Source organism: Atractosteus spatula, chromosome 3, assembly GCF_055471065.1.
Source record: "Atractosteus spatula isolate fAtrSpa1 chromosome 3, fAtrSpa1.hap1, whole genome shotgun sequence".
Classification (NCBI taxonomy): domain Eukaryota; kingdom Metazoa; phylum Chordata; class Actinopteri; order Semionotiformes; family Lepisosteidae; genus Atractosteus; species Atractosteus spatula.
In genome coordinates, this window is record NC_142708.1 from 11,332,559 (window position 1) to 11,346,444 (window position 13,886).

A 13,886-nucleotide genomic window follows, 5' to 3' on the forward strand; every position below is an offset into this window, starting at 1 on the left:
AGAAAGCACAGGCGGAATCAAGTGACTGACAACCCTGTGGATCTATTGTGAGTTTGTTTGATTTGAGAGATTTTCAAATAAAGACTCACTTTGGATGCCAGTAGGCAGCCTAGCTGCCCAACGTCTGACAGAGCTATTCAAACCAAAAGAAGTATAGCTAGAGCTCAAAGCATCTTTTTCTTTCCTCTTACTGGCAGATAAAGGAGTGCTGTTTTACCTCATGGCTGTTTCTGTCTGTCTGTTTTCCCTGAAACCTACCTTTTCAAAGATCTTGTTATGGCACTTTGCCCCTGGGTATGCCGCTTATACAGTACATATCCCACTTGGATTCATATCGATATGCTATAAAAACTAATCTCACACGTATAGAGTAAGATATAGAACTGTGGAGTGAAAAATATTTGCACTGCAGCAAAATTATTAAAATATTGTTTCACAACAAATATAAACACATGTAAGTGAGCTGAATTGTACAAACTAGGGAAAACGCCATGATTTTTCATGAATTCAGGATATAACCACTGTTAATCCTTAAGTCAATTACAGTGGCAACAAATCATCACTGGCTATATATTGACATTTTTAAATATTGCACAGTAAGATAATGTACTACTGTGATCATAAAGAGGGAATATATAATGTCTGAAAGCTGCTTATTCCAGTTTAACAAACACCAGTTTAACAAAGGGTGCAGCAACCCAGAGCTAAGAAACATACAGTGCAAGATGGGACCACATCCTGGCTGGGTCAACACCCAAATGCACCTACTGTATGTACAGTGTAGAAACACCAGTTAACATAACCGGGATGTTGCTGGAATCCAACCCTTCCTTGTTGACTGTTTCACACAACTGTTACCTCAAGTCCTGATACTGCCCCATCTAGACTATTGTAACTCAAGCTAATAGCCCTGTCTTCAGTCTTTTATCTTTACCTAAACCCCCTCCAACTGTGTCCACTCTTCTCTGTTTTCCCATTTAAAGTGCCAGTTCATTCTCTATTCTCATTCCCTTAATGATGGGACGAACATAAATCAGAACTGTTCAACCTTTCGGCACCGGCACGAGGTTCTGAGTGCTGTCAGTTACATTGAACATGTACTATAAATGACATTCTTCAGTATTCACTTAACTCTTGTTACTTAGGCAATAGTTTTGTATTTAAACTTTACTTTTCATTTATGAAATGTACTGAATGTACATTTCCTGTCTGTATTGCAGGTCACACTAATTAAAAGAGGCCGATAGATAAATTCGAACAAAAATAATAAAGGAGTATCCGGAGAAAACCCACACAGAGACAGGGAGATAAATACTGTAACAAAGGACCCAGGAACAGTGAGGCATCAGCTCCAGTCATACAACCATAAACATAATACTAAACATTTTAAATTTACATTACACTAAAAATAGTATTAAAAACATAAATTCAATGGGTAACTGCAATCAAACAACCTACATAAAACAAATTGCCTCTTGGGGATAATAAAATCTCTCTCTCTCTAGGTTTAGGAATTGTTCAGACATATTCCAAATATTATGTCCGTTTTATCCTTTTATGCTGATTTTGTTGTCTTTGGAGAGGTAAAATATTCAACTCAATTCACAATTAACAAGTTTTAATAATTAACAAGTTATGAATACAAACTACAAGCTTAGTATCAAACAATAATGGGCCAAACAAATAATCTTAAACAAACATTTGCTTAACAGGAGAAGAATTAGAAGAATTAGAATAATAACATATAACCCTCATCCCTTGCAAATCAAGTATTAGCCGAAAATAATATTTTAATGTGACTTTATTACATTTAATTGTTCAGATTCATATAAAAGACAAAATCCTTAAAATGTCTTAAGAGGCCAAAGAATCACTGTTGAGGGAGAAGATAAATATGCTAACAGTTATGTTCAGACAAGAAGAAAATGCTTGTGTTGCACACATTGAAACAGCAGATTTGTATCACACACCAATTAGCGCTGTGGTCCTGGCAATCCTACCTACTATTGATTGGTGAGTTTAAAAGCCAAGTGCATTTTGTAATGGTTGATTTAAACAGATGAAATAAAAAAAGTAGGATAAATATAAAATGTATTTTCTCCAGTCAATATTGTCTGTACCTTTGCCCATTTACTTTTGTATAAGAAACACTGATTCATCAAGTTTTAGTATTAGTCTTATCCATGCCTTGTAATAATTGTAGCCTAAATTGCATTTATCTAAATCAGGCCTGTCAAATTGGGCTATCCTATAACAGTTCTACATACAGTATGTGATCAAATCCTGAGAACTCGGGAATACTGTAGATCCTTCCTAGAGCTCAAACAGGTGAACCCATAGCAATATTTTTCCTTTCTATGTATTTTGTATTTCTGCTTGACAGAAGCTGGGGGGACAAAATTAAAGTCTCATTGGAGAACAAGGTTCTGTTTGTAGGACATTCGCTCCCTTATTGCAATAGAGAGCTAAACACACTTTCTGAAAATCTGCTTTCAATTAACACAATATTAGGTTCATGCAAGCCAGTTACAAAGACCAATTAGGGGGAATCTGTACTCATTAGCATGCTCCTGTCATTGGCAAAAGACTGTAGGAACCTGCTGTTCATTTGTTTAACCTGTTGAAAAGCTGTTTGGCTCAATATTAGTGCTTCATTGGCTCTTAATGTAGGTCCACTAGTTCCTAAGTAGGAATTTAAAAGATGCAGTAATCAATATTGCACTTGTGTCAAAGGCCTGGCACAGGTTTTGCTGTTTATCAAATCAATCATTGCAAAATTTTACAGATTTTCCACTAGACAAGCAGCTGTCATACTTGTACTGTACATTTACGTCACAGGGTAATTGGAGTGTGTTTCCATTATAGCTAACAGACCAAGCTTTTGAGTGTGTTATTTTTTGCATGTCCCTATTTTCTTAGAGGAGGGGAACAATAAAATATATTATTCTATAAGGTAAAATATATCATTTTTAGTGTAAAACTAAAGCATATTGATGATAAAACAAACAGTAATAAATGACAGCTGACATTACATCATGTCAAAGTGAATGCTGGTGTGACAAAAGGATGATTCCCAAACTTACACAACATACTGTAGCTGCTTTAATGTTACAAGAGAAAAACTGTGCCCTCCTCACCCATTTCTGAGATCAAGTGTTAGTCTGCACAGCCTATACATTTCTTAAAGACTGCCAGTTTAAGTGTTTCACTTGCATTCACAGCTTTCACTAGCAATATGTAGCTGCCTTGTCTGGAATTACTTCAGACAGCTGAATGTTTTTAGTGCACAGCATGGGGCATTCTTATATTTTTTTCTATACTGTAATGAAATTATAATTACTGTTTATGTTGTAGACCATGTGTGCTTTTTACATTTGCACATTCACTTTTACTTTCCATTAGGAATGTAGTAAAAGTTTATTAATTTAACTCTACTCTACTTGCCCTTTCTTGAAACTGCTAGAATACACACTCTTACATAAGATGCTTTAAAGTGGAATTTACATTCTTAATATTTTACAGTTAAATATATTACCCTGATATGATACATGTTGCCATTTATTAAACTATGCACATTCTTTATTTGCTTTTCATTTAGAATGACACTTTATGTGTCCTCTATACTTGCCTCAACATCACAATTTCAGAAAATGAAGTGATCACCAGTGTTAACTTCAATATCACATGCAGCAACACAACTCAATAATTATTGAGGTCTGTGCATTACCCTTCCCTTTAATCTCTCTCTCTCCTGCATGTAAGGTCGCCTATCTGTTAAAAATAATACAGTTATAGTAATTACCAACTAAACCAGCCATCTGAGTCAATGCCCTCCCCACACTTTTGGATTAAAGGCAACTCCTTGCCTCACATATGTTGAACGTGACAGGAGTGGTATCATCTTTTTCCTGTAAAACTTCAAAGCAAAGGTTCCCTCTTGAGCCTCACATGGAGAACAAGCACAAAAAATAAATGATTCACGAAGATTCAGGGCAGGATGGTTTAAGTAAACAGTCACTTTAGCTTTTTGTTCATTTGCTATCTACAGGATTGTGCTATCTTACACAACAGATTCCTTTTTGCTTTGTAGGCATGCAAATTACCTGACATCCATGCTGAAATAAATGACTGCCATAGTGTACATTAAAGCTAGAGTTTTAAAGAGCAGCAGATGAGTCAGAAGCGAAAACAACAAATAAAAATGCAACTGCACACCAGTGAGCTGATCCAGGCTGATATGTGAGGGATGCTCATGTTTAGTAGTCCTGTGTAAAATTAACTTTTTAAGCAATAAGGCTTTCTGTTGAACAATCTGCAGCACAGAGTATCAAAGAGCCAGATCTGGCTCCTAATTCCCCTGAGTGTGAAGGGCCACAGCTGCCGATCTAAACAATTTATTACAGCTTGCTAAGAAGAGACTCAAGGGAAGGATATGCGTGCTTGCTCAATGTCCCATTACTGCCTTACTTTAAAATCCTTCTGTTTGTTTCTGTTAGCCCCATAAATTAGTAGGCATAGTGAACCCGATTTAATGCAATATGCAAAGAGAAATTAAATATAAAAAGAATTTCAATTCAATCCATTTTATTCTGCATTAAAAGGTTTCCTTCCATGTAGCACAAAAAACAAAAAAAAAGCTGAATTTGCAGCTAACAATTTAAACTTAAGCAAAACTTTCCTCATGGTTTCAAAGATCCCCTAATTAAGTGGCTTGAATCAAACACACATTGTGCAAACCTGTGTCGAGGTTCAGCTTTCATTCTATTGCTTTCATTGCATTTGTATTCAAGAAAGAAACTGATCTCTACTTAAATTGCAGTCTCCATGCTATGTTGAACCCTATTTTAATCGACAGAAATCCCACTGGAGAAGATCAAGGGAATAGCCCTTATTCCTATAGTATGGTGTGGAATTATTGCGGAGATTAACATTTAACTACACCTTCTTGATTATTAATTTGCTTTAAAACAAGGATATGAAAGGAAAAAACACTTCTATGAGTACCCTTAATCAAATCATTATGACAGAGCCATTATGGTCTAACTATAAAATAATATCAAACAGGCTAATGGAATAGCTGGATAGAGCAATAGGAAAGATTCACCTACAATACTGAATTCATATACTATGAAATGTGCTTTGTGTAACGAAAGCGTTCTTTCAGGACCCTATGCAGACGACACGATCCGGGGTAGAGTGGGGAAAAAGCATGCGGGACTCGGGAATGAAAACAGGGGTCGTGTCCATGGTGCACTGGTGTTCGGGGGAGGTGTGGCCGAGGCAAACAATCCAAGAATAAGTCCAAGTGAGAATCCAAAAGGAGGCAAAAGTCCAAAGCCGGGCGGTCCATCCTAGACAAACAGGGTTAAAAACAGGAACCGTGTCGGGACCGGCACGGGAACAGGAACAGGAACAGAAACTAAAACCTTAAAGGGACCAGGCACTTCCAGGTCCCGGACTCGCCTGGTACGGAAACCAGAGCAGAGCCCGGAACAGAGTCAGCGCCTGGCTTTTAAGGAGAACTGAAAAGGGGGTTGGAACAGGGAGCAGGTGTGGTGGATGAGTAGAAAACAAGGAAGGGCAGGAGCGTCCTTAAGAGGAGGGGTTTACGAACGTCACACGTTGGTTGTTAACCTACAATATATGTACAGTATGTTGCAAGGCTTATTAACTTGGAAGCTTCATAGGGTTGAATTTGGTGTAGCAGAATTCACCACCACCATGGAGTAGCAGTGTGTAGCCCTGAAATAGGTATTTCCTGCCACAGTATATCTGATTGGATTTCTTAGAACAAGAGAAATGTAAAATTAAATATAAAATAATGACTGACAATGAAAGCCCAGAATGCTACTTTAATCCTTACACCTAACATGGAGTTCAGTATAACCAGAAAACATAAACTGACTTTATGCACAGAATACAGTAGACAGGAGTTCTAGTAATTCATTTTCACATGACTACAAATGCTCTTTAAAACTCTGTTTTTGAGTTTGTCTGTAAAAGACAAGACATTACAGAAATAACACTGAGAATTTTCCTTAGAGGCTAGATGTTGAAGAGTAGCTTTCACAAACATGCACATAAATGTTGTATGCATTTGCATTTTTGCAAGGACATAACTCTTTAACTATTTTTTTTATTTCATTAAAATCATTATACTTGAATTTTTCTGTCATAATTGTTAAAATGTCTATTGTGTTGACATGTTAAAGGGGAAAAGAGACTCTCTGTGGTCATTAAAAATCCCAGGGCATTTCTCGAAAAAGAGGAGGGGTGTAACCCTGGCGTCCTGACCAAATTTCTCCTTGACCCTTACCAATCATGGCCTCCTAACAATCCCCATCTATGAACTCTCCTCCCCATTATAGCTGATGTGTGGTGAGCGTTCTGGCGCACTATGGCTGCCGTCGCATCATCCAGGTGGATGCTGCACATTGGTGGTGGTGGAGTGGAGTCCCCATTACCTGTAAAGCGCTTTGAGTGGAGTGTCCAGAAAAGCGCTATATATGTGTAATCATTTATTATTAATTATTATATAATCTACATGTGACTTTAGTTCCCAACCACTGATCTCTGCTGTTGGGAAACGGGGTTTTATCAGTATACTTGAATTAAATCTCATATGAATACACCTGATTTGTAGAATTAGAACAACTGTTCATATTTCCACATGAAAATAAAATACAGTCTTTTAATTAAATGCCACATTTTGTAAAAATGACTGAGACACCCTACAGCTTGGGGGCAGATCATTTGAAATAAATCACAAAGCCACTGTATCTCTCTGCTTTGCTTTTGTGTGTGTTAAGCTTTTAAAACACCCCGTAGTCTTCCACAGATGCACATAACAAAATGCTATTGTTCAGCAGAACGACACAAGAATATGATTCAATGCATCTCTCATGTAACTGAATTTCAGTTTTGTTCCCCCAAAGCCTTTTCAGCAGAGCAGTCAGTTAGACCAATTAAAAAGAATAGGATAATGTTACAGAAATGGCAAATGACTAGCATCAAAAAGCTCCTTGTTACTTTGGCACTGTAGAACCTGCAGGTATACTGTATATGAGGGTTTATATCGTTATAGTTTTCTAATAGAGGATGGCATAAAACAAGTTAACTCCCAGTGTTAAACTGTAAATTCACAAGACCCCACAGTAAGCAGGATGCATTAATTCAGCTTTAATCAGATTCTTAAAAGTACACTCAAGAGATAACATTTGTATGTCCCCCATTAAAATTGGAAAGTGAAATTATTACATTGTGTTTTGTTTTCTACTCAATTGACTCCTTACATCTTAAGTACCTTAGGTGTCCATAGCCATAGTTCTCAAGTTCGGAGCTGTGCCAGTGTGTAGGCACACTTTTTAAGGAATATGTAGAGGCAAAATTCACAGTGAAAAGTATAAAGAAGAAAAAACAATGTTTCAGTTGTGTGGCTTTCTTGAAATGTGAGCTCCACTGCTAAAACATTGTTTAAATACTTTCTTTCTACTTTTCAGCATGGAAGTAACTTCTGCTTGTTCTCCACACTGGCTCTAGTGGGTGTAGGGTAAGATAATGTACTTAAGATCAAGCAATACAGATGTTTCATTTGGATATTTTGGATAGCTTTATGTGGATAGTAACATGTGCTTTATACATCCAAATGATAGGATAATCCTACAATGATAAAACAGGATAAAATGGGACACCACCAGAGCAACATGAATTGAGGCATATGAAGTTCCTATTCTCCATACAAATAGACAAAGACACATAAATAGAATATACTGCATTATCAATATCAATTTCAAAGCCCATTTTTTAGAGTCAGCAATTCTTCACATGCACAGAAGATTCGTCTACAATGATGTGTATAAAGGAACCAGATCTAAAAGGCAATTGCGCATATGGTGCCTGACATTTTTTTTTCTGCAAGCATCAGGATCATAAATATTAAGTAGCTTCACCTCTTTTGCTGTTATGTCTGCATTCATCACTTGGAATGGGTGTCTTTGGTTACCTTACTTCAAGACTTCAAACTGAGAGTACACATAAACAACAGAATTTAAAATAAATGTCTGCTTTTAAATCATATGCTGTTGCTGTTGTTTTTCTCTTAAGATTGCACACACGTGAAAATGTACAAAATATCAAGTAGCATGTCCTGACATTGAAAGACATATTTATTTATTATATATTGAACTAATCAAAAGTCAGTTAATGCATTGCAATATTTTACTGATGTTCTCATTTTTGGATATAGTATTGACTTAAACAAAAACGTGTCGATAAAACTGTTCCATATCCCTCTTTAAACTTTACTTAGTAAAGGTAAGACCTCTGTTAAAAGCAAACCATTAAATATGAATTCAAAACCTCAAACAGCCACACATAAAATAGAAGAAGTACATCAGTTTAATATCTACTTAAGAGGGAAGACATTGTAAGACACCACACAGAATGAAGTAAGGAAGGAATGGTTTAATTAAAACCTTGATTTTCTTCAGTTGGTGTGAATTTTCAATTATTAGGGATTATGAACAGAGCTAAATTAGTTGAATGGCAAACTATTTTCATTTCACCTACAGCAAAGTACCCCATATAAACAAGCATGTGGTTACTGTGCCCTGGTTAAAGAAACATCATTTCCTTTATATTTTTTGGGAGTTTGGAGTTTGCTGGAGTTTTGCAAATCTTTCCATTTTAAGGAAAAGGTCAATTAACTATCTCAGTTAAAGAGTATGATTACTTCAGTGTTTTCAGATGTAAGTGTAGCACTACTAGTGTGGCTCTTTGTCCACCTATAGAGCAGCAGCAGCTACTCTGAGATACTCCCCATTTACCCACACACTTCTTTAGAATGTAGTATCTGTCAGTGGCAGCAGATCTGTATATCTTCAAGCCTTCTTCTTCTCAACACTGAGCATTCAGGTTTTATAATGAGTTATAAGTGAAGACCCCCATATTTACTACTTAAAAGCTCGCCTTAGTGATCAACCACACTGTCTATGCTCCTCATGTGTATTCAAATGAAATATGAGCAAAATGGACAGCATGCTGACATGGAGGCTAGCATTGTTGCTTCACAGCTCCAGAGTCCTAAGATCATTTCAGTACTCGGACACCTACTGTATCTGTGCAGAACTTGCATTTTCTCCCATGTCTCTTATTTGAGTTTTCTAGCATTTGTCAGGTGCTCTGGTTTCCTCCCAACTCCCAAATCCATGCAAATTAAGTTTGATTAGCTTTCCAGGAGGGGATTTATGGAGCTTTCACACTTAGGGGTGGTTTCCAATTAACAAATAGTAGCTATGGGACTACAGTGAAAACCAAATGCCTTCTTTTTTTGTTACCCTTTGTAATGTTCTAAAATTATAACATAGTTAACATAAACTGGATTAATTAGACAGCATTTACTTTCGGTAAACAAGAAATTCTCCTTAAAGTAGAGAACAATGTTTTTGTTTATTTGGTGTGTTCATTACATTTTTCCTGTGCCACACCAATACACCCTGCTGAGTGGTTTCTCGTTGTAATTTATACAGGCAGACATCTCATTAAAATGCAGTTGTTGAGTCAGTGTTGAGCATCATTGGTCAGGTATCAACCCTGGTCTCATCACACCACGCTGCTGTAAACTCATGTCCTTCCTGGGGGAACCACACTGACATGCATCTCGTAACGGAAATACAGCCTCTGGGGACACACCAGTGAAACCCATTGTGACTCTCCCAACTTTTGATAGGAGTCTCCTATCTAAGATGCTTGTTGTAGTCATGGTGTTCTTTAAAAAAAAAAACATATTATCAACCAAGACCAGGTCTTTTATTTTATTTCCTTTGAAATGTATCTGTAAGGAGGATAGTGCAGGAAAGTGCATATATCTAATGTTAATCAACTATGTAATCTGGCAGCAGGTAGTCCATCACTGGTGCAAAACATTATTAGGGTCCTAGGGTTCAGTTCAAGATTGGGCCTCACTGTATGGACTTTACTCACTGTTCTTCTGGGCTTTTGCCAGGTGCTCTGGGTTCCTCCTACATTCAATTGTAAAAAGTTCTTGGCATTGCAGATTATGCTGTGTCTTCTTGCTGTCATTACATAAACAATAGAGCAAAAAGCATTTTTTGTATAGATGTTTGTTTTAAAGGACAGTTCATAGCAATGTTTCTAGCGTTACAAAAAAATCAGCAAAGCTTTGCATCAGTGCCATGATTAAACATCACCTTCTCTTCAGCTGTATAAGAAAAGTAATACTTTCATTGGAAAACGTTTATTTCAAGTACTTTGGTGATGAACAATTCACTTGAGAACGCCGAACAGTAAAACCTGCATTCGTAAAGTCACTGTTCATTTGCCCCGTGAAATCGATATTGAATTATTGAGTTGAAGTGAATGCTCTGATTTTGCTCATTCAAACGCAATCTAAAAAGAAATAAGGTGTTATGCTTTTTGTAATTGTATTTTATTATATTAAAGAACGCAAAAAAATTGAGTGAAACAGAAAAAGGGGTAAAAGAGAATAGAGTAAAAAGTTAAAGAATAGACTATCAACTCAAAATGTACCTTTTTGTGGAAATAAATGCAAATACCATAGTGCGCTAATGGGTAGCAGCAGAGTGTGCTTGAATTCGTCTGGACAAAATACCATTAAATAACAAAGGTTCACCGAACCCGTATACATTGACAAAATAAAGTCTTTTATCTTTAAAAAAGATAAAACTATACACTTATTTACAGATACGCTCCATGCATTACGTATGAGCCCCATGGGCTTCACTTACGCAGGGCAAGCAATGTAGGTTTGAAAATGGAGACAGCGAAAAGGAATTGATTTATACTGCACCACTCCGACTGTGTAGGACTGCCCCACTCAATACTCTCCGTAACCTTCCGTGTTCACCGCGGTTGTGTGAGCTGAGGATTTACAGAGACGTATGGCGCTGGTTTCACAACCTGGTGCATTTGGACAATACGTTTCCTTAATGGTTCTTCAATCTTTGTTTTAAGAGGTTGGAGAGAAAAGCTATGAATATAAGTCTGCTCAAAAAGTGATCTACACATACTGTACAGTATGAAGCACTGAGAATAAAAATGCATTTTCGCATTGGAAGTTTGAATTATTGTAATACCGCATGGTTACCACATATAGACAACATTGTAATAGTTAATATGATCATATGTACAGTAGATACTGTACTTGTCTTCTTAGATATCCTTTTTATTCGCCGCTCACACACGTTTGCATGGGACGATGGCAATGTTTCACTGATTTCTTAGATTCCCACGGCAGGCTTTTCAGCTTGAAACTTGCTACCACGTCTTGCTAATAATTCGCATGTTACAGTAAATGTCCCCCGCATCGAATAATTTTCGGCGCTCTAGCACTAGAGGAGAATACTAATATACCACATTCACCGTGACAGGTTGCAAGCGGATGTTTTATTGGTGCAGTTTACAATCAGCTATATTGAGGTTCACAAACTGCAAGTTCCTCCTAGGAACAGAGTATTAATCAAACTATTAGGTGATTTATTTGTGGAACTGAATTCGGTCAAAAATTTAAACATTATGTGCACTTTATTTTTAGCACGAACTCCGCGTCCTTCAACGCAAATCTAAAGCCATCTAAAAGTGCTTGCATTACAAACAGAACACCTACAGGTTATTGCATGTGATACCAAGTATCATTATTATTAATAGTAATATGACCTAGAATGTGAAACAATAATAACGATGATTATAACGACACCCAAGACTACGTGCTTAGTGAAGGTTCTAAGTAGTACTGTAATTCGTTCCAATCTCTTCAAATCAATTCAAATCATTAACTAAAGCGCTATGACCCGCTCCGCGCACCTTAAGTATTACCTCTGAGAGATAAAAGTCAAATATTTAGTGTGTAGTGGTGTACATGAATTCTACAGGAGGAATTTCTTATGCATATCTTCATTCATATTCATTCTCGCCTTCTTAAAAGCTTTTATTCGATACAGCCAAGTGGTGATACTGCACTTTTAATGCATCCAAACAAAATTTAGCAGATAACTATGCCTAACAGCAACCTCATTACTGTACTGTAGGTACCATAAAAATAAACGAACCTAGAAATGTAAAGATTAACTGATACCTAAAAGGTTCCGTGTATCACAAACACCAGTATGTGAGACGTATTTACAGGTATGCACATTTTTTCGAAGGATTCTGAAAGGCTTTTGTTAATCACCGATACATTAAATGCTCTGTTAAAGTTAGAATGCAATCCTAAATTAATTTTATGATATACATCGCACAAGAGTGCATAGGATTCTTATTAAAATTTAGCATACTGAAATGTATTCTTTGTTCAATGTAACTTTTCCAGTATAGTAATAGATTGCTACATAAAAATTGATCATTGATCATTGGAAAACCAACAGAAACAGTCATTCATTTTTATAATTTGACACAAATACATTTGTATCGCGGAATAAACAAAACAACTTATGTTCCACACAGTGAATAAGTAGCTCAAGTTTGTGCAGATGAGATATCTTTGTAAAACAGGTTAAAAAAAAAAAACATGACCAAACTACTTATCTCTCAATCTCATTAGTCCAATATTCTTCTTTGCGTGATTTAGAAACGGTCCACAGTAGTCAGACAAGAAGATACAAAATGAGGCGATGAAAACAAAATAACGGAAGGTAATAAGAAACATTACTTCAAACTGAATTTATTTTAAAGGAATATCGCTTTCATTTTTTATCGGGGTCTACCCTACAATGTGCAACCATTCTCACAATTTTTACCATTCCAAATAAAACGCCAACCATGGTATAGTTTAGCTGCACTGCCCTGGAATCACTTACCTTCTCTTGTGGTTTTAAGGTGAAGTTAATTCAACATTAAACAAAATATTTTGTGCCATCCCTATGATTTTGAATGCAAAATCAAACTATCGACTTACCGTAAGACTTAGTGTCGCATCTGAGAAAAGATAACCACAGTAGTACAAAAAGAAGCTTTTTCAGCCCAATAAATCCACTAGTATTCTCCATATTTTCGCTTTACCGTTGAGCGGTTCTGTCCCACAATCACACAGATCCTTCTTCCAAACGCAGATTTCTCGAATTCAATTCATGAGCATCAGAAAGGAGGAAAACAGACACCAAAAGCCAATGGATTTGAACAAGTCTACAGAAGTACGTTTCTCTCTCTGTGCACTTCCTCTGAGCACAGCCAAGTTTGAATCAGATGCGTGGCTGCTCCATCCTTGCAGCGTTCCACGAGCTGAGTAATAAAATACGCCAGACAGACCCAGGAAAGGACCGGCGAGGTTCACTTGTTACGGGAGCTGTCCACTAGCACTCTTTGAGCAGGGAGTTGGGAGATGTGAATCCATTGATCTAAAGGGGCTGGAGGTAAAGAACGGTGAAAACTCCAGCTGGAATGAACCGAAATGGAACGAAACACATGTACTGTATTTGGGGGGGAAAAAAAAACAGACGATCTATCCTGGGGTTTCAGCAGGCTTTGCGGGGAATCACTGAGCTCGCGTGCCATCTCTGGTCAGAATGTGAATTGTTAATGTGAGCCATATTCAATCAACGAAACAACCAGGCTGCATTCATCTTCCACCTTTCTGCAAGCTTTAGTTATCGGATTCTATTATTAAGAGCACTGCCCCGGCATGTACAGTACAGTAGTACTATAATACTATAATAATACTATATTATTGTTTTAAATGCATGTCAGAGGCAATGTGACAAACTGTTAGACTAAAACTCCAACATTGTTCAAAGCCGTAAAATGGTCTGTTATTTTTGTTTTAAAAAGCGAACCTATCTTTCTAAAACTACTACTGTTGTTGTTACTGCCCTATCGATAATATTATCAATAGTAATTTTCAGGGATCATCTTGT

The 13,886-nt window shown here is 36.9% G+C and overlaps 1 protein-coding gene across 1 annotated transcript in view; it reads right to left on the reverse strand.

The window, feature by feature from the left end:
- The window catches only part of dcc (DCC netrin 1 receptor), a 369,239-nt gene extending 356,217 nt beyond the window's left edge, over positions 1 to 13,022 (reverse strand). Inside the window, exon 1 of the mRNA XM_088910726.1 lies at positions 12,932 to 13,022. Coding sequence (XP_088766852.1) covers positions 12,932 to 13,022 — 91 coding nt within the window. The remainder of the gene's footprint in view (positions 1 to 12,931) is intronic.
- Positions 13,023 to 13,886: the final 864 nt, after the last annotated feature.